General features: G+C 40.2%; 1 protein-coding gene across 2 annotated transcripts; it reads right to left on the bottom strand.

Moving 5' to 3' along the window:
• Positions 1-73: 73 nt before the first annotated feature.
• On the bottom strand, positions 74-22,622 carry LOC134183832 (E3 ubiquitin-protein ligase MIB1-like). 2 transcript variants are annotated; one of them, XM_062651398.1, is made up of 22 exons: positions 22,401-22,622; positions 18,086-18,257; positions 15,747-15,853; positions 14,851-14,978; positions 13,519-13,585; positions 13,329-13,453; positions 12,438-12,514; positions 11,302-11,572; positions 9,825-9,878; positions 9,267-9,357; positions 8,702-8,838; positions 8,533-8,640; positions 6,706-7,055; positions 4,810-4,942; positions 4,381-4,467; positions 4,145-4,273; positions 3,787-3,965; positions 3,053-3,242; positions 1,850-1,928; positions 1,679-1,765; positions 549-640; positions 74-491 (listed from the first exon to the last, which is right to left on the bottom strand). In XM_062651398.1, the coding sequence occupies exons 1-22, from the start codon at positions 22,597-22,599 to the stop codon at positions 351-353; spliced, it is 3,003 nt and encodes a 1,000-aa protein (XP_062507382.1). In that variant the 5' UTR covers positions 22,600-22,622; the 3' UTR covers positions 74-350. The 2 variants fall into 2 exon arrangements, with proteins under 2 accessions (XP_062507382.1, XP_062507383.1); XM_062651399.1 differs by having other exon boundaries at positions 8,702-8,835.

Below are 22,622 nucleotides of genomic sequence, written 5' to 3'. Positions count from 1 at the left end.
AAAACTCTGTGACTGAAGAAAACTTGGTAAAGTTTTTAAGTAGGATATTCGCAATGTACAGTGGCACAGCACAGACAGTTGACAAATCCTCAATTCATTAATTAAATACCTAGAAGTAACCTACTACAAAAACCCAATCACTGACATAGAATTGAACAAAACCTATCACAGAAACAGGGGCAAGTGACTGCTCTCTATGTTATGCTATAGAACATAAGTCTGATCCAGCAGATCAGCACCATCTGCTTGTATAGTGAAAAAAGGGATACTATGGAATTCCACATTTCAAATAACTTCTCTCTCTCTTTCTGTTAGCACATAGTGTGCCATCTAGTTGATCCGCAAATAATTTAGAACAAGAGTATACGTTGAGTGATCTGCTTCCGACAAATGGGACACTCGACCATACGATCACCACACACTTGACATGCGCCATGTCCACAGAGAAAGACAACATTTTTGCGACGATCCATACACACTGGACATTGAGTCTACACATGAACAATAAGCATATACCATTTGACAGATAGGAAATAGTGCAGCTGCACCTGGTCTTTGATATCTAGCAATTGCTGCTTCAAATCTTTGTAGTCACTGTCCTCGTCTAGTAGCCCTGAGCTAGCATGAGCGGCTGACAAAGCTACAAAACAAATGCTACAGTAAAATCATAAACAAAAAAATTTGTATGTACGAGAGACATACAAGCTGTGGTAAGTTAACACTGAACAACAAGGAACACACACGACCTCAGTATATGGTACAAAGCTGGATTGCTTAAAATCAAAAGCTAAAAAGTGTTCAACTTCTGTCTAACATCACATACAGTGTTGCACATGCAAGAGTATGATCGATGTAATTGTTGTAATATCTTCCAACTCAGCCACTGTCTGTAACAGCTCTTATTACAGAGAAAGTTAGCAGTAGCCACAGCAAGAGTAATGGCTCTCATTTACAACAATACTATAACACTCTGAACACCACGAAACATTAACTTTTCCATTGAAAATTTATCTTGCTGTAGTAGGAAACTATTTGGAACTAAAGGCTTACAAGATCAACGTTACAATACTGCAACCGATTATTTTTGCGGTTTAAATTACTGCGATTTGAGAAGTTACACAAAAATTTAATTACTGCAAATTAAATTTCTGCGTTCTTAGCTACCAAGCTACGATATCAATGATTGAATAAGCAACCAGTGCTCTTGCGAATTCCATGAATGTCATCTTGGAAATAGAGGAAGGGTGACTTGTTTCCGTGTTCAGCTGCATATCGACCAATTTTGGCTCACTGGTGTAAGGGTTCTGAAATAGCAATGTATGCTCCTATCAAAGTGACCTTCATGCACACGGCAGCACACATGCAGCATATGTCTAAGAACTGCGCATGTGTTGGAACAGTGTATGCCTGGGACTCTAAGGATAGGCCTAAATGTCTCTGAATACTATCTGTGCGCTCCAAAATTTCTTTGCCACAATTCACAGAAATATCATGTCACAGGAATAACCGGTAATATGGTAAAGCCTGTGTTGCTGTAGTAGAAGACTATCCCACCCGATATAGCTGGCATTCTCAAGGCTGGACTATCTGTATGGACAGATTTAAGGTGCTAAGACAAACAAACTGATACGCACATAAAGCTACCGATGATAAAGACATCTATGAGGTTGCCTCTTACTTTCACTGCCACAGCATACATGAAACGGCACTGCTTCCTCGATAGAAAGTCTACACTGTACACACTTCTTCATCAGTGATGCACAGCCTACAAAGACAGCAAATTTATCAAACGGATGCCAAACAAAATTTACAAATGATCTATTGTGCCACTACGACCATATGTACTCACCGTCACAAGCACACATGTGCCCACATGGCTTGAACAAAACAGACGACTTCTTATCTGTGCAAACATGGCATTCTTCAATCTGCGAGTGAGAAAACATCAAATAGTGATGACAGTTGTGCAAAACAGCAACCAACCAGACAGAGAACAGACAAATACTCAAAGTACACAAATACACATCAGTCCATTACACTGTTACTCAGTTCAGATCAACAAGCAGGCAGACAGTCAGACAGTCACTGAAGGACAGCTCTCAGTCTCTTCGACATAGTGCTTGATTCAGGGCATGGTTGGACTCTATCCTTATCTTTCTGAAGGTCGCACTAAAACCTGGTGATTATTGCCTAGCGACACGGGTGAGGTTGGGATGTAAGATGTCAAATAAGCTCTATTATCACAAAATGTTAATGTGGAAAAGATATTGATCCTAATGAATATCACCTGATGACATGCAAAACAGGTGGTGGTCCTGTATGGACTCATGCGTTATTAGCCAATATCCATATGGAGTGATTGCTTAAAAGATCTGAAGATAAACCTATCACAAAGAACAGAGAAACCGATACAGCAACAGTGATGACAAACCAGATATTGTAGCCTTTGATTATCAGTCTAGTTGTGACATTGAGCTATATCTCAGTAGCTCATTCTTGGCATAAAGACATCATCTCCGAAACAGCTGCAGATTGAAGATGGGTTGCAGCAACAATTTTGATGTATGGGCGAACTCTTCCAACTGCATTCCACTCGTCGTGGAACACTTTGGTCTGCTGGGGATGGAAGGCCAATCAGTATCTTCACGAACTATCTCAACTGTCAGTACATAAAGATGGAAAGAAAAAGTCAAAAATTCAAGACACTCTGGCAATGCTGCCTTTCTGTGGCATTACAGAGATGTAAGACCAGTGTGATCAGAAGACTTGCCCAGACAAAAGACATCACGTTAAATTGTTACTCAAACCAGTTGTTTTTTCAATAGAATAGTAGTATTTGTTTTGAGATTGGTTAGCCTGTAATAGCTCTGAGGTAAGAGAGTATATGTATTGACAGTCAGACAGATAGATGCGCGCGCACATGCACACACACACACACACACACACACACACACACACACACACACAAAACAACAAAAAACACAAAGACAACTAATCTGTAAGTAAGCAGTTGCAGATGTGACAGTCATACATCATCAAATTCTTGCAATACCTTTGATCGCGATACAACTTGCTGTTTGCAAATAAGGCATTTCTTGATCCGCGGAGAGCAAGTGGAACAGCAAGCAACATGACCACATGGTCCAAACAGTGTATCCCGTTTGCCATCAGTGCAAACCATACATTCTTGGAGGTCTTCATTTAGTGGTACAGGTGCAAGGCTTGCTGCAGTTTGATGAGGTCTACAACACGCAAGCTGATTGTACACAGCTGCACAACAAAATGTATTACCTGCCTGACTATCCACAAACTTCCTTTCTGCCTGATCCTTTTGCATCTCTAAACGACCTAACCTCTAACATTGTCATCAGTCACTCTGTGAAGTTGATTTTCTGTTGTCCCTAGTCTGTCCACCAATTTGTACTTGGAAAATTTACTTCTCATACAAAAACCTCTAATCTGCCTGCCCGTTTGTCCTACTATTAAAAACACTACACTTCTTATCGATTCATCCCTACCTCATGTCTTCCATGCAGCATGCTTGCTTGTCCATCAATCCATCCATTCATCTGCATGACTGTCTGTATGTCTAACAGTTTGTCTACATTGCTAAGTACCGTCCATTTGCAGTTTACATAAAAAATTACATGTGCATCAATCAATCTACCTACAATGCAGATTACTTCCCCTCCTACATATTTCCACCTTGCTACATTAAATGTGTCATGACTATTAGGTATAATATCTACCACTGAATTTTACAAAAAGGTATGAATGTGCACTTACTCGGAGACTCCCTGAGCACTTCTCTTCAGAGCACGACACAGATTTGGGTCCGGACACAAATCAAGTGGTGACTGTTTTTTCTTATTCAGGGCATGAAGATCGGCTCCATTAGCAGCCAAAAACATAGCCATAGATGCACTGCTTTTCTTATCAGCAGCTCCACCAACTCCAACAAGCAGCTGCAATGCAAATCCTCGTTTACAAAGGAAAACAGTTCTGTTTCAAATGACTAAAACATATTGTTAATTATTAACAGACTATTGCAGAAAAATTCATATAAAGTAGTAAGACGTTTGTGTAACCACAATCAAGTAAACAAGCAAATGTACTACTCATTCATTCCATTCAAAGCTTCTACCTTATCGACATTCTGCATGTCTGTGAGCTGTTTCAGTTGATTGAGAGTATGAAGACGCAACGCTTCATGCAGTGAAGTATCACCATCTTTGTCAGGAATATTCACCTTTGCTCCAGATCTCACCAACAGCTATACAGCACAAACTAAATGTTATCATTTATAATACAAGATCAAGCACGTCTTATTATAGCAAATATGAAACCACATAACATGCAAGCTTGATAACTTCCTCCTACCTTAACTATCTGTTGATGCTGTCTTTCAACAGCCAAATGCAATGGTGTTTCCATGTCCGCATTCTGTACATCTTTGTTTGCTTTTCCCTACAGGAATAAGATAATAATAAGTGTGATCACCACAAGTACACTAACATCCAATACTGCCACGTGTGACAGAGTGTAAATCACAGAATTCTGTAGTACCAAACTGCTATGAATACAACAAGCATCTTTCTTGCGTAATTTTTCAAGCATCGGTGAAAGACTATCAACACATTTCTTCAACACACGTGCCAAGAACAACGAAAGCTACAAAGTGGTGTTGTAGTGTGTGCAATATATTAAAGCATTACATAACTTGCATAATTAGTAAAGTCTATTATAAACACAATGGTGTAGTACAGTCTGGCTGAAGTTGCATTGGCAAAAGTTACATATTGGACTAACCATTTCCAGTAATACTTCAGCCACTTCTATGTGGTTATTCAAGGCAGACAGATGAAGTGACGTAAATCCATCATCCTTCTTCTCATTGACAAGCCAAAGGCGAGGCATTTTCGACAACATAATACGAAGAGCACTAAACAAACACAAGACAACAGCATACTTAATTAAAGATGAAATACAGACAAGCCTAACAAACAGACCAACAGAAAGACAAACGAGCAGCTGCAAAGAAAGGATTTGTAGCTGCAAAAAAGGAAAGAAAATGGCCAAGTACAAAACCAAGAAAACGCTGGTAATACGTAAAGCATCAATATTATTCCTTTGGTTCTTGAACATTTCAGAACCTGGGGATTAGCAGCTACTGATCACTCAAACTAGTCAGAACATCATGGGACATTAAAGGCTATACAAATGAAGCTAACTTTAGAACATTCTAGAGGAAGAAATTCACATAGTTATAACAATGCAACATTAAAGTGATCCTTCATAAACTGACTTGTACCTTACCTGAACAAATTGATCAGAACATATACAATAAAGACTATCAGAGTATAGACTCGACCCAGCCTCACTCCGCTCTCGTCATTCCTCGGATTGTCAATTCTCGGCGAAGAGAGACTGGTTTCAGACTGCCTACTGACGTCACTAAATGCTGCCATTAGTGCATACTGCACCATGTGGCAGCCAGCCCCTCCCTCTTTCGACATCCGGATGACTGGGGAAGCACATTTCCACTTGCCTGGTAATACCCCTTTCTGTGGTTGCGAGGTTGCGAGGGCATGGCACACAAAAACTTCTCAAATCGCCAGGAAAACGCTCCTATCGCTTTCTGCGCATGTTCCCATTGATCTAGGTGTTAGTGCGGCTTTTAAACGTAAGTTTTTTCTTGTGTCAGACGATCTGGGCATCTTACGTGGCTTTTTCATTTTGAGTTTGGCTCCAAAAGCTTCCGAATCCGATGCAAATGATTTAGACAAAAAAACGACTGAGAGGCAGTTTATGTGCCGAAGTGTAATGTGTGCTTGTCTTTGACAATGTATGGGACTGTTGACCACTTGGTTTACATCTTGCATAAATTATCGGCTCCCGGGAGTCGTTTATTAGAACAATATACGTCTGATAAACTCTGCGTCGTTGTAAATGCTGATACAGATCAGTAACACAATCATGAGATCGGTAACAGATCGGTAACAAGGTGTAATAATGGTAAGTACTTAGTGCACTTACTAATGTCAGTAGGCGATCTGAAACCTGTCTCTCTCCACCAGGGATTGACAATCCGGGGAATGATGAGGGCGAAGTGAGACTGGGTCGAGTCTATCAGAGTACCTAGCATTAAGTGCTTGCTTCAACGTTGGGGACAACAGCCAGAGAAATACTTACATCAGCTCTCAGATAAAACATACTGGAGAGAACGTCTGGCTGTTCAACTACAGAAATGCAACTCGACAGTGATATACAGATAAAGATGAAATAGCTTTGACATTCCTGAACAATTGCAGAGGTTTGTAGTAGCCATCATGTACTCTAAATTGCGATTTATCAAATATATAAGAGATAGACAGTCAGACAGACAAAGAGACATAAACAAACAGATTGACAAACAAAAACAAACAAAAGAGAGACAGGTAAGCGAATAGACAACAGACAAACAGACTGTCATAAAAATCAAGGAACTGGTCCAGCTATGTAGTGTTAGTCTATTTTGCTGACAGTGTTTTAGAGTTGGTTTCTGTCGATCTACTATTGACAAACAAATAGACAGACAGACAGACAGACAACACATACAAAGAAACACAGAAACAACCATATCACAAAGTCATGCAGCCAAGCAGCCAACCAGACACCCTTCTGCCAACATGCTCAGTCATTGTACACATAAAGCTACTAACTTACGAGGCATTGCCACGCAGTGCAGCATGATGTATTGGGTTGAATCCATTGTGATTTGTTAGTTCTAAGTCAGTTTTATAATCCATGAGCAAAGAGACAGCCTCATCTCTTCGTTTAGAGATAGCTTCATGCAGAGGTGTATCACCAACTCCATCTTGTCTACTAGAATGACATTTATGTTTCAATAAAACTCGTGCTACACTCATATGTCCAAGAGAAACAGCGATGTGAAGAGGAGATTTTCGGTTCTTATTTCGAACATTCAGATCAGCTCCAGCTGCAGCTAGAATATCAACAATCTCAGGTTCATCTCCATAGCAAGCATGATGAACAGGTCGATCACTCTCCTTATCCTAAATTTATACACACAGTGAATAAGAAAGAAACGGGTTAAATATGAACTACAACAAAAAATCTATGACGAACATTTAGTGTGAACTAAAGCAGTAATGTAAACTAAAGCAGACATTACAAGCAGCCAGACAAACAGGCAGCCAGCCAGCCAGATTAAATGCACCAGAATTTTTGGAATATTGGAGAAATCGATAGACAGACAGACCGACCAACCAACCGACACAGACAAACTGAATGCTCCAGAATTTTTGGACTATTGGAGAAAACGATTTTCCGTCCAGCTACAAAGGTGCAATGCGCAAGTGATCTTAAAGAAACTATCCCGACTATGTGGTGGACCTGAGAAGCCCATGACTCTCAACACTCAAGTCTTCTCACATTAGCTTTGTTGCACTAATGATATATAGACATTTCATTTTAGTGTAGCCTTTTAATTTTATTGCAGTAATGTGCATTAGTTGGATGTAAGAAATATATGATCATGACAGACAGACAGACAGACAGACTTACAGATTATTCTGTAAGTTTGCTTGGCATCACTTGTAAGGCTTGGTTGCCCATTTCTCTTTCAGACTGGATGTTCTCCACTAGATTATAACAGATACCACCTACTGCAGAACAGAGAAGTACCTATTTGGTCTCATGAGTCTATTGCTATAACATGGTTAAAGGGCCTTCACTATCTTCAGATTCACCATTACAATGAGCTGATTACAACATGGTATACCAATTCTAAATGCAGACCTGACATTATTGTTAATTAACACCAAGCTTGATTCTATACTTGTCCTTGACATCTCCTTGGCACAACAACCTTAAAGCTCTAATGTTTCCTAAGGCTCTGCTGAGACAATTGAGTTGCAGCAACCAAAAAGCAGAGAGATGTCCAAAACACAACTGAAGCTACCCAAAGTCTTAGTAATCAATGTCACCCCATTAGTGGTAGAACAGCAAATCTGGCAAAACAGTCATCAGAAACAAGTAAGAAGAACAAATGCCACAAATTTTTTTTGTAATTCTAAACAAATCATTTTTCTGTCTGGAAATGCAATGCCCAAGTCATTTCGAAAAACTTGTTTATACACTTCAGTAGATCTGAGATGTTTGGGAGTCTTTTCACTCACTTCCTTCGATAATAATAGCCTTCATTCTTGACAACGCAGCAATATCCGACATAGCTGGTTTATCAATGAAAGTATGTAGTCTACTTGTAGTTATTGTAGCTCACTGCAGAGAAGTTTGGTAGTTCAATGTACGAATACAATATATTATGTATTGATAGATGCACACAAACAACTAAGCAAACTGATGAACCAACAAATAGACACTCAATTAGAAAGACATTCTATCAGCACACAAACACACAAGACTGCAAGTACACAAGCGTGCAACCACAAAACTCAAGCAAAAGGAGGTCATAAGCCAGCTAGCAACATGCCAATATGACAGGCCAGTAGGCTGACAATTTTCAATCACCTCTAATTCCAAATTGGCTTTATGAGCAATAAGAAATTCGACTACATTTTTATGACCATTTTGACAAGCTGCGTGTAAAGCACACACTTCCGCAACAACGCTATCAACCTGCAATCAAACCACACAGATTCACACACTATATGTACACTGGCATACACAATGTTGTCACCTTTACTCCAGGCTGGGACAATGCATCTTCAACAGATGGTAAGTCGCCTGTGGCTGCAGCTTTTACCAACTCCTCAGCTGGATTGCCAGGTATGTGAGTCTCAAATAGCTTTTTGAGCACAATTGATAGTGGTTCTGCTAAATCCACAAATGCAAGAAAGATGAATAGAAATATAATACAAATACAGCAGTTTTGCAAAAACACTTGACAAATAGGACAGACTTCAGAGATGCACTATGTACCAACAAAGCTATATAAATGTAATGCTTGCCTATCCACAAACACGCACACACACACACACACACACACACACACACACACACACACACACACACACACACACACACACACACACACACACGACATGACAGTAATAAGACAGCTAGAATACTCCACAACAGTTAGCTTGATATGAACACAGAAAGGTAGAATTTCAGCTACTATAACAAACTGAGACAAAACCAGACATCAACATCAACTCTAAATATCACCATGACTGACACTTCACTTAAATGACAACAGAGGAATCAAGAAACAACTGAGCATTCCTAATAACACTCAATACCTCCAGCCTGGGTCGACAATGTTCCATTCTCTGTGGCCACTTTTGAGACAGACAGTGGATTATACGTCCAAGACATGCCCATTACTTCGACCTAAAGTTACATACAGTACAAATACAATATCAAACATTAACATTTACTGCTGTGAGCAGTGTTTCAGCAAAGATAAAGATGATGAAACACATATAGTATGCCAAGTGAAGTTGTAAAGTGATATTTTTTGGCTGTTCTGAACGTCAGGACTGCAACTTTGCTATGCCAATTTCATAAGCAGTCACAAGTTCATGAAAGTTGCACACAACTCTAAAGAGTCGAAGCAATAGTTCCAAGCAACCAAATATGTAGAAGACGTAAGCAAATCAGGTGACAGCATATTTGGTAATACTACAACTGTAGCAATTTCAATAATTCATATATCTGATGGCAAGCATTGTGGTAAGCATAAACTTAACAATGTGCCAAAGCCTGAATGTCATGAAATTCGAACTAGATGCAAGTAGAGTGGCCACTGTGTACAACTATGACTAAAACACTAAATTAGCTTACAATTTCTGACTCACTTTCAAATCTCCATCATCATAGACGTGCTGCACTCGACCAATTTTACCAAGAGTCTAAAACACAACAAAGTATTCAAATATACAAAGTGCATACAACATTTAAAATCGCAGTTACTTAACTACAGCTATATTACTACATTCCTATTAGACCAAATGAGCACCATCCAAATGGTGCTTGGATGGTGCTCACTGATATTCCCTAGCTCTGGAGGCATTCTCCTCATTAGTAACATCTTCAAATTTGATGCCAGAGCTGATACATGCCAATGAGTGATTCCATGAGTATTATAGGCCTTTAACATGAGCAGGTCTATGGGCCAGCACTAGCCAGATCAGTTTGTAAACAAGAGCTGAGCCATGATGAGCCGTGCTGGCCCAGACTGGCCATTCTCGTCAAGCAAGCCCAACTAGGCCCGATTACATATTCTTGTGTGAATGCCATCATAGATGTGAAGACTGCACATAATCATTCAGTCTATGACAGATCTACAACTGTATGTTGTCTTCAAAACGTCCTGACAACCTCTTCATTTGATTGCTGTAAAACCAAGGACAACAAAAGTTGAGTGGCACATCTTCAGTCCATTACATCTGTACGAGTTAGCGTGAGAGGGGTATATCTCGGAACGCATGCACAAACACCCCCACTAAACTACTGTCATAAGTGTGAACTTTGAAAATCATCGATATCTCCGCTGTTTTATGGACTTTCGCGATAATCTCAGTATCGTTAGAAACCAATAGGTCAGGCATTTTCTGTTTATCAAATTATCTAAGCCCTTCCTTCAAAGGAAACGGAAGGATAATAGTTTCGCATATCAAAGACAAACTGTGGCCAATGGTTATTATCCAATTATCTTGTAAGACCAACAGATCAGCAACTGGAACCATTTAAGATAACTGGTGTAACATGGTCCAACTGAAGCAGCTCTTAGTGCTCTAATGAGCACACCTGGTGTGACCTCTACTTCACTACTCACTTTCGAGTTCACACTTACAGGGAATAGACAGTAAGCAACTTGCTTTCTTAAAATGTTCAGTGTAAATGTTTCTCCTGGCACATGCTAGCACAGGCCAGCCTGAATTGGCTCACAAAATGCATGCTCATGTAAACAGAGCATTAGTCGCACAGTGAAATAAATACTGCCCAGCCATTGCACTGATACAAGACTGGATAATTCTGTACAATGAAAATTAATTTAATAAACCTTTGGATATTTCCTTTAGTGAGAAACACACAGTGAATACAATTACCGTTTTTCATTTCTATCTACTCGTATGTACAACGATTAGGTATAACAGTCAAACCATCAACTGGCTAGCTGTGTATATGCATCCATACTGTCTTTGTGTGTAACATCAATTACTAACAATTCAATAATCCGGCACACACATAACTGCCTTTATCAAGATTCTAATAAATTTTATATACAGGTAATATTACTGATAAAAATGGTAAAGTATTTATAGCCCTTACCGCCAACATAGAGTCAGCCCACTCTCCGTGATTTCTCTGCAAGGCCTTGATCTTCTCCATATCACCACATACCTGAACCAGATCGCCAATGACAAAGTTAGACGGTGGTGCCTCAGGTTGTCTTGCTGCTCCTACACGAGCCGCACTGAAGAGAAATGGTGGACCAGAAGTGTTACTGGTTCGAGCAGTCAAATGATGTTGAGATGCTTGTGGAGTTGAACTAGTTGATGAGGAAGAAACTTTCGTCAAACATGCAGGATTGAATGTCCATCTGAAAGTAAATAAATACACAAGACACTGACAAACAGATCGCCATCATGTGATGTACAAGATTTTAGTATTAGCATGATCATGGTTGGATATGCGATCAAACATGCAAGGATCAGATAAGCAAAGGTCGGGTAAGTGAAAGTCAAATAAGCAAAGATAACTGTACTACTCCAAGATGAAACATTTGCGGGAATCTATTTTGGCAGTTGGACACGACATTCCCCACGCACTAAAAGTTACGTGGCGGCCTCATGATGGAGGAGAGTTTGGGATTGGCAGCTATGTTCGTGGCCATCACATTTCCCTAACTTACTGGTCTCCATGCAACTACTGTATTGATGAAGAACTAATATTGCTGTATGTGTCAGAGCAAAGAACATGACCTGCATGACTCCTTCTGCTCCAAGTTCATCGCCAACTTCACAGTTTCATTTTCAGGTTTATAACCTCCCTGCTAAACAGGGTATAAGCACAACAGATGGCAATCAGGGATTACCATCTTGTGGCCTCATTCATGTGACGTACGACAACATCGCCACATATCTGATCCACATGGGTGATGACCTCAACATATCCTGATGACCAAATTAATGGCGAATTTTATATATCGCTGAAAAATCCACCAATCCCCCAAAATAAATTCTACGCCAATATCTCATCATATACGGTATACCAACTAACATACCCATGTAACAGGCAGTAAGGAGCACACAACTTGGTTATGCCCTCCTCTCAAACTGGAAGCTCTAGTACATACAGCAAAAATGTAAAGCAAAAGTGCAATCACTACTACCCAGCCATCATAGGATAGGAACTCTGTGGCTTGTTCAGTTAGCAAGGCAAATAGTATTATGTAGTGCACTGACCTGTTGCCATTAGGATATCCTACCACAGTGTCATGATCCTCATCAATGCCTACAACTGTTCCCACCACACCGACAGTCTACATAATACAATAGTCCATAAGCATAAAAGGTAAAATACAAATGAAATAGAAAACAAACATTGACAAGCAACAGCAAAACACCAACAAAGCAAACAACACATACGCAGTAAAATAAAAACAAAAAATGACAGAAACAGACATAAAAAAAGACCAAAACACAGATAGACAGACATACACAACCACAGACAAACAGACTAACAAAAGACAAAAACAAAACCAAAACGAAAAGACAGACAGATAGACAAACAGACAAATGGATGGACAGACAGACAGACAGACAGAGACATACTGAAAGATGGACAGACAGACAGACAGACAGACAGACAGACAAACAAACAGACAGACAGACAAACAAACAGACAGACAGACAGACCCATATAGTCTACTCCACTGTATCAACATTGTCATCATGGACTGCACGCAACTTTACCTCGCTTCAGCACTGGGCGTCTTCTATGGTGGTCATGCACGCCGTGATGTCCATCCATCCATCCATGTTATCAACAAGACAGACAGACATTTTCAATTTTGTTCTTTAGTTGTCATTGGTAGAGACAGTTGTAAATTATTAAATCATTGTATGTGTAGGGCCTAAGAGTCCCTTTTGTTTGCGTAGTTTTAGTTATTTAGTTTAGATCATCATATAGCTTGTAGTAGTACTAATTTATGAAAAAATATGTATTCGACAGACAGACAGACAGACAGACAGACAGACAGACAGACAGACAGACAAACACACAGACAGACAGACAAACAGACAGCCAGATAGACAGACAGAGACAGACAGAAAGACACACAGTCAACAACTAACCTCTAACATGCCTTCTGTCCAACCACCATGTCCTTGCTGCAATGACTGCACAATCTCAATGTCCAAATCAACTCTCACCTGATCACCAATGGCAAGACTGCCACCAGTCAGGGAACCCTGCTCACCTGATTGACATCAGACACATCAACACTTCAAACACAAAGATAAACATGTACTAATGTCAACTCACCCAACAGTGGCAAATGATCTTTAAAATATGCACCACCCTTAGCATCTACAACAGCTTTCATGTCACACTAGAGAAAAATAAAACTATTACTCACACACAATAGATCCTGTATAAAACACTACATTACATAACAACAGAGATACACACATTTCTAAATGTACACAATAAACTCAGAAGCTGCCCGATTCACCAGCCATGCCCCTGGTGTTCACGCAGATCTACTATATGCTACTTTCATGACATTTAAGTGTGCACCAGAGTTGAGCAGATGCTCACAAGAGCACCAAGAGCACCAAGAGTACCAAGAGCACCAACCTGTGATCGCAATCATACCATGGAAAATCCAAAGTCCCACCGAAACCTTACAGGCTGATGCTCAAGTCACAGTTAGTAGTTAGTACTTACCATTTCCAGCTTTAACTACACTCAGTCAAGAGACAGTTGCAACGTATTCTTTGCCCAGCGTGATTATGCCAGTAACCATCACCAAGACTTAAACAGCAACAAATGGTCCCAAAATTATGTTCATTTGATGTTAGCAGACAGAATCAAGATAATATAACAAATGTTTCTGGCTCTTGTTGCAAGCTGCTTACGCACATCAAGCAATCGGGAGAACCAACTGTTATTATAAGATCAACCACAGAGGTATCAGTATACGTAGTCAGGAACAAGCATTTCAGCAGCATAAACTTATGTGTCTGATAATAACACAATGTGATATGGCATCATATGGTGTCCAAACATATCAGACATATCGCAAGAGATATGCATGATATATAATTAATGATACACTCAGAACCATTCAATCCATATGTATGTCTTTATCAACCAAAAATATATAACCTCTGTCAACTACACTGCGCTTTAAATTGTTGGTTTTCTGTGATGTCATAATTTTGTTCACAAGTAAGTGATCTCTAATTATGGTGTTGCCTTCATTGTGGTTCAATTTTCCTTGTCTCTTGTCTATAGTATCTATGTACATTTGCAAAGAAGTCGGACACTTGCAAAACCAATGATAGATACCATCGATGGATTGTTATACCACATCACATTGCCTCATTTTGATTTTTGAGACAGCATTCAAATTAATCAATAATAAATAAGATTTATTAATTAAAATACGTCACAAAGAATGCAGGAGAAAGACGGGACTGAGAGATAAACAACAGATGAACAAACAGAAGAATGAACAGAAAAACAACAAACAAAAACAAAAAGGAAAACAACAAACAAACAAACAGACATAATCAGGTACCTCAAACACCTACACAGACAGTACTAGGATATCACTACACTATTTACGCAAAATATCAATATTACACCTACCATGCCCTCAAATCCAACTCGATAAAGATTCTTGGTTCCAACATCCCACATCACATAAGCAGCACTACGAGGACTTGACTGTGTCCAGTCTTGAACTTCGGTCACTCGACCTTTACGACCATGACCGCCTAAACAATACACTAAAAGATTAAATTGCAAAATTGAGAGCAACTTTGTGTACAAGTAACACATTAGCTAAGTCAATGTTAAGGTATGGAGCATCGCTAATTGAGCGCTGTCTTGACATGTGCTTCTAGCATTGCACTTGTACTCTTTAAACACACAAATAAACTTAAAGACATTGCTGCAGGTCAAGAGTCTATAATTTGCAGTCGAATTGAAAAACATTAAGAGGTTGCACTAGACAGGGTCCAGTAGATAGGTCTCACATAGTTCTCAAAATTTTCCATCTAAATCTCAATTCTGTAAACTTAAGGTTGCTACACTGCAGTTGTGGTAAAAGTTGACAAGCACTTTGGCACTTTGAGCCAGATCGGGGTTCCTTGCTTCGTGCATGTGACCCGAAGAGCACAAGTCTCGTTCCCATAGTACCTACTCTAGTCACGTCTTTCTCTAAGTAAGCAAGAGCACTGAGTTCACAGTGAGCTCCAAAATTATGCATTATTTAAGATTACACTGCTGCCGTCCCATCAATCAACGCCTGAATAGACAGCCTTGCAGTAGTTCCGTCCATTGACCGTTGAGCATGCATAACCTATGAACAGCACTATGTAGAAAGGGCTTACTGGCGATCAAAATTGATTATCTTGCCAGGACACTTGAACATACGTTGCTTTTCATAGATAAACACATAAGAGCTATCCACTTGAAATTGGTTTAAGTGCACATGTGCGACCGTGAGTGTGCCCCTTGAAGTGTGGATTCACCATACTTACCATCTTGATCTTCCCATTGCCAGTCAACACCTCGAACAACTCTTGATCCAGGAAAAATACCCTTGAATGTAAGTTTCTTGGTTTTCCGGCGTGGTTCCATCAACAACCTTAGCATACACACATACATTCATCTACATACACATATATACATACATACATAGTTTATTCATCCCGAGGGGCGTGTCTGAGACCCTGCCTATGTACAACTAGTACGGTGCAAGATTAAAAGGTCACTAAATACTAAACTAAACAGCAACAGACAGCAAGAGTTAAAACTAAAAAAAAGAATTATAGCTATTACTACTTTACACAAATAGGTCTGAGTCCATCTAATAGTCTGAATTTCTTCAACACCAGATTGCAAATGATGTGCCAATGAAAATTCTGCACATCTTTCTGAACAGGACTTTGATAAAGGCTTGCTGACATTGAGGAACCGTAATATAGGTTCAAAGCTACTACAATCTACTAGGACTCTTGACCCAACTTGTAAGGTGTGAAGCTGAGCACTCCACCCAGCTCATTTGCAGGCAAGATACCAAATTGCTGTATTTATTTTTCTTGTATTCGGATAAGAAGGTAATATTCTCTTCAAAACACACTGTCAATTACAAAAGACTAATCTCCTTAGTTTTCTGGCACCATAGGATAATGTCAGGGTGAAGAGATGAGTTCGAAATAACAGATGGGAGTACATATGGCAAGCCTGGAAAGTCAACAGAGATTGCCCAGGATCTTGGTAGATGTTCATCTAACAACAGGTAGATGCATTTAAGCACAGAATTGTGACGCCAGGTGTATCTCCCACTCTTTATAGCCGTCCCGCAGTTGTTAAGCACATGTTGAAGGGTTTGACAATTGCCGCAAAGTGGACAGTCAGAAGAATCAGATTTCTGCCAATGTCGCAAGTTTGCTTTATGAGGTAGAGTATCCTGAATAGCGTGAAGACAGAATGAGAGGATTCTGCCTTTGAATGACCGTATAGCCTTACTCCAAGTGTCATCATCCACCTGCAAGCGCAGTGTCGAGCCTTGTACACCACAAGCTTTGATGAGACCCAAGTGTCGCTGATCATCAACACTCTGTACTAGTCATTTGGCTTTGCCCAAACTGACAAAAATTACATGTGGTTGTGATGGTTCTAAAGACTCAAATTGCTCTAGAACTACGTAGGTGAAAGGGTTGAATTTAAGAGTTTTGTTCGTAGCAAAAACTAAAGCCTTAGACATTGCTAAGTTTGAACACGAGCATCTTTGGAATTTGACGGTTGATGGTACATACATACATACGTACATACATACTTGTACATACATATATAAAACACTTTGAAAAATAAGAAAGATGTAGGGTTGCCGTACAAAAATGAATAGAAACAAGGCCATGTAAGGGTGTGCTGTGACATCTTTCGTATACAGACTGACTGAGCAATAGATCATCCTTACATTGCACCATTTTCTAATTAGTAAGGTATGAAACACATGACAGTGTCTCTAATTAGCAATCAGTGCAATGTAGGAATGATGCATTGCTCAGTCAGTCTGTATACAAAAGACGTCACAGCATACCCTTAAATGGTCTTGTTTCTATTCTTTTTCGTACAGCAACCCTACATCTTACTCATTGTTTCACACTGTTTTTATACTTGTTTGCATTCTTTTTCTGCATGAGGCAGAGCGTAGATATGTGCAGCAGTAATGATGTATGCGAGCAGATGTACAGTATGCAATTGGCGAGGTGGACAGTGAGACTAGAAATCGACACACTCCCCGTGCAGTGCTCGATACAAGAAACGTGTAGGTTGGATTCAGGGCAAATGCAATCAGAATTTAGAGAGAAACGCTAGCAGTAGAAGAGCGGATTCAATCAGCATAAAGTCTTCGGTCGCTGGAAGAATTATGAAGGGCACCAACACGTACACTCTACATGGGACTGATGTGGGCATGTGTTCAAAATGAACTGAAAGGTGTAGCATTTGCGTCATCAAGAAATTTTACGCGGGGTTAGTCCCTCAAGAGGAGACCATGCAGTGCAATGACAAATTTGAACTCATGGACCTGCTTCGTTGCAAGTTCAGAGGTTTGGTATAGAAATCAGTTCTTTACCATAAACGGTTGATACCAATGCCCGTTCTTACAGAAGAACTGAAAACAACTCCACCCTACATACCAACACTACCGCGTTTGTGATTATAAGCAGACCAGACAGACAGACAAACTCCACCCAAACATACAAACAAATTATCAAGAAAAGTAGATAAACAGATAGTCAACGAAACAAATAGATAAAAAGACACAGACTGGCTATATAAGAACCACTGCATTCCTAAATTGTCAAATTACGCGTCTGAACGTGGTCTGTTGATCCTGTAGAATTGATGCTTGAGACTATGCTTGTCGCCATGATAGCACATCGAACACAAGTCGTAGTTCTCGCAGTCAGCACATTTCCACCGTATCCCAAACAGTGGCTGCATACGACAGCCATCACACATCGTACTATCATGCTTCACACCTAAAAAGAACAAAGAGCAATAAAGTTACTGCAAAGTCTATCATCTCATCTCGACGAAAAACATCAGCCAAGAAAGGAAAACAGTCTGTCAATGCAGAGACGGCCATACAGTCAGACCTCATTATTCCGACCACCCTTGTCCCACAGGTTTCTATTGAACTAACACAACAGTCGGATTATCAGTAACAAATACACAATGACCATGTAATTTGGTTTCACGTGCCCCTTGTCAGAAAGTGAGGGTGTCGAATTATTGGGTGTCTGAATAACAAGGTCTAACTGTATTGTAACTCCAAGAAGTAGATAAACTCAAACAAAACGACGAGACCATTCTTTCTCTGAAACCTCCACAATATAACAGCAACACCAATGTGAAGAAGGTCTCTTCAATGCCAGACAAAGAACAAAACCTCGGTAAACTGGACCAGATGTTTGTTCGATGAATGGCTGCTAGCATGGGTCATTTCAAGGACCACACATAACATTTTTTCCATTTAGTACACAAAAACTTTTATTTTAGTCAATGAAGTCTTCTCAGCTTGCTGATGATTGTTCTTGTATTTAGGTGTCCATAATTTTTGTATCTTTAAAAATCTGGATTCAGAACGAATTGCTGTTGACCCACCCACCCACCCACCCACCACAAATTCTGTCCCTAAAATAATGACTTGACATATTCCCGTACTGACGACTGACAAGCAAGCAATTTTATAATAAATATAGTGAATGATCTCTACTACCATTTTTCAACTACATCTATAGTTTAAAGGTTTTTGCATATCAAACACATTAGCTACTGTAACCATCCCCATGACTATAAGCGGGTCGGTTCCAATGTGGATGCAACCAATTAAGCTTGGTCACTAAATGGTCTTGTTGAAATGACAAATGGCTGTCAGCTGAGAGAGTTTCTGATCGTTCTGCTCCTTCTGCAGTGTCTGTACGAACATTACCGTCAATTTGTGCTCCTTCAAGGCTCATACGATTGCTTCTGTGCTTTGGAAGCTAGCTTCTTCTCCTAAACTATCTAAACTCTAGTAATTATCCGCTTTCACAGTGCAAAGTCTTCGTAAACTGAGCAGCTTGTCGTGTGCTTGGCTTGCACTTATAGTTAGGTGGGGACAGGTGGTAAGTGGTTTCAATTGGCAATGTAATAACAACAGCTGTCTCATTATGAGTGGAGAGTAGTCTGAAGGCAACAAGGATATGATAACGTCATTGAATATTGTATTTTTTAAGAATTCAGATTTAGGGCTTTCCCAACCACCGCCTTTCATCCCGAATCCGGATTTATACAAAAATATGAAAATTACAAATGGCCCCTTCTCATTTTTGTTGAAAAGATACGACCTGTGACAGACAGAGAAACAGACATAAAGACATATATACATTTTTTTGTACCTACGTACATACAAGAGCCACTAAGGCTCAGGTTCGATATTGCAATGACTATGTTACGATGCTACAAAGCTACAATGCTATGATGCTACAATGCTATCAGCAGTCACTGTCTATATGTCACTTCTTCCTCTTCTTGGACAGAACTGACACTCCGGAGAGTGAGGCAATTGTATGTTAGTTCCTTGCCCAAGGGAATTTATGTATGTGGCCCTCCCGCACTCAAACTCTGACCCAAAGGTCCCGGATGTTGCCAATCTCCAACTGCACACTCTAATCAATTGAGCCACATACATACATACATACATAAATTTTTTTTTTACAAGGACCCTTAGGGCCCAGGTTACTGCAGACACTACTAAGTACTTGCTACTATACTTTCTGATACTAGTATACAATCTACGATATTAGTATACAATTGAAACAATATCAGCAGTCACTGTCTATATGTACACTTCTTCTTTGCTTGTTGGACAGAACCTGACACTCCGGAGAGAGAGGCAATTGTATGTTAGTTCCTTGCCCAAGGGAACTTATGTATGTGGCCCTCCCGCACTCGAACTCTGACCCAAAGGTCCCGGATGTTTCCAATCTCCAACTCCACACTCTAACCAATTGAGCCACATACATACATTTTTTTTTTACAAGGACCCTGAGGGCCCAGGTTCGATACTGCAATGACTATACTTGCTATACTCTACACTTTCAGCAGTCACACTATCATGTCACTAGGTACGTCATACTTGCTGTACTTCATACTTCATACTTCATGCTTCAAACTTGCTGGACAGAACTGACACTCCGGAGAGAGAGGCAAGTGTATGTTAGTTCCTTGCCCAAGGGAACTTATGTATGTGGCCCTCCCGCACTCGAACTCTGACCCGAAGGTCCCGGATGTTGCCAATCTCCAAATGCACACTAACCAATTGAGCCACATACATACATACATACATACATACATACATACATACATACATACATTTTTTTGTTACAAGGACCCTTAGGGCCCAGGTTACTGCAGACACTACTAAGTACTTGCTACGATACTTTCTACCATACTTTCTACAATACTTTCTACGATACTAGTATACAATCTACAATACTAGTATACAATTGAAACACTATCAGCAGTCACTGTCTATATGTAACTTCTTCTTTGCTTCTTGGACAGAACCTGACACTCCACAGAGAGAGGCAATTGTATGTTAGTTCCTTGCCCAAGGGAACTTATGTATGTGGCCCTCCCGCACTCGAACTCTGACCCAAAGGTCCCGGATGTTTCCAATCTCCAACTGCACACTCTAACCAATTGAGCCACATACATACATACATACATACATACATACATACAGACAGACAGACAGACAGGCTATTGCAAGGAAACTATCACGCCTTTATCTATGAGTTCTAGCAATGTAAAGAACTATCATACTCAATCTTGTGTACATTAGTTCGTGAGATGTATTGACCCTATCGAGTCTCTGGAACATTTAAATATTTCTGTTCGTAATAGCATTCATTTATGAAAATATGTGAAAAAGACAGACAGACAGAACTAATACATCTACAATATATTTACAGTTCTGATTCATAAGAATACCGTATTTCTGTGCATTTAGCTGCAAGTCGGTTTAATTAAGTCGGGGATTACCAGAATGGCGGTATACCGGCATGACAGAGAGGTGATTTGACCACCCTTCCTCTAGACTGGACCCATAGGTACATGATGCATCCGTTCTTAGATATTGATTGAACTAACATAAATAAAAATTAAGACGTACACTTCTCATCTAGATGTAGTATATGTTTAACCCTATAATGTTTGATTTTTTCTCTGTCTTCATCCTCCTCTTCTTCTTCACCTTTCTCTTCTTCCTTATCTGTCAGCCCTGTGTGTTTTCTACTTGTTCAAACTGTTCATCTGCTAGAAGGCATGTCACTGATGGGGCGCTTCATATTCTCTGGCAACTTTTGTTTTGTTTCCACCGAGCTCATTGTCATTGTACTTGCATAGTACCACTAGCTTTCTATCGATTGTGTATGACTTTCTGTCACACTGTGAAGATCCATTCTTGATTAGTTCTGGCTGTTTGACTTCTCTCTCTTCTAGCTGAGCTTTGGGAGAAGCTGCATTCTCTAGATCAACACCTGCCTTCGAATTAAATTATGGTACATGTGCAGTAAAATTACTATGCATGTGTAGTTGCTTCCTTACCATTATCGGTACTTCCTCGCACTATACCGGCATGCCAGTATCGTTACCAGAGTCTGACAAGCAAGTTTCTGGTAATCCTTGCTTATACCAGCATGCAGTTAGATGAGAGGAAACACGGTGTGCATATTTGACAGACAAACAGACAGACAGACAGACAGACAAACAGACAGACAGATTGATATATAACAGACTTTCGTACCTATATCTTGTAATAGTTCATATGTATGAAATATAAAGATTTGACAGACAGACAGACAGACAGACAGACAGGTAATTAAGGCACAATTACTGGCCTACAGTGACCACCACACTGCCCATCATCAAACCTCAAAACAAACCCATTTTCACATATTTTACGTATTAGACCAACATCATACGACCAATCATAACAGCCACCAATCGAGGCGGAGAGGCGCCAATGCGACCCTGATTTCCCTCCCGGAAGTGAAATCCATGCCACGCCCTTCACTCACAACAAACGGGGTGTGTCGTACATCACCCGCACGACTACTCCACTACTCATTACCTACCTGAAGGAGCGCTGTCTAGCACTCTAAGATCGAAAGAGCCCGAACAACGGTAGTTCGCAGCCGTTCCGTTGTCCCACACCACGACGACCTCTTCTGCGCTCTCGAAGTTTCTCACCGTGCCGACATGGCCCTCGCCTCCGTCCTGTTTGCCCCATTTCCAGTCCGGTCCTCGCACGACGCGACAGCCGATGCCCTCCATGTCGCCGATCGTCGACCCCCTAT

The sequence above is a fragment of the Corticium candelabrum genome, chromosome 8, assembly GCF_963422355.1.
Source record: "Corticium candelabrum chromosome 8, ooCorCand1.1, whole genome shotgun sequence".
NCBI lineage: Eukaryota > Metazoa > Porifera > Homoscleromorpha > Homosclerophorida > Plakinidae > Corticium > Corticium candelabrum.
The sequence above is the reverse complement of the archived record's forward strand: the minus strand, read 5'-3'. Positions and strand labels throughout refer to the sequence as shown.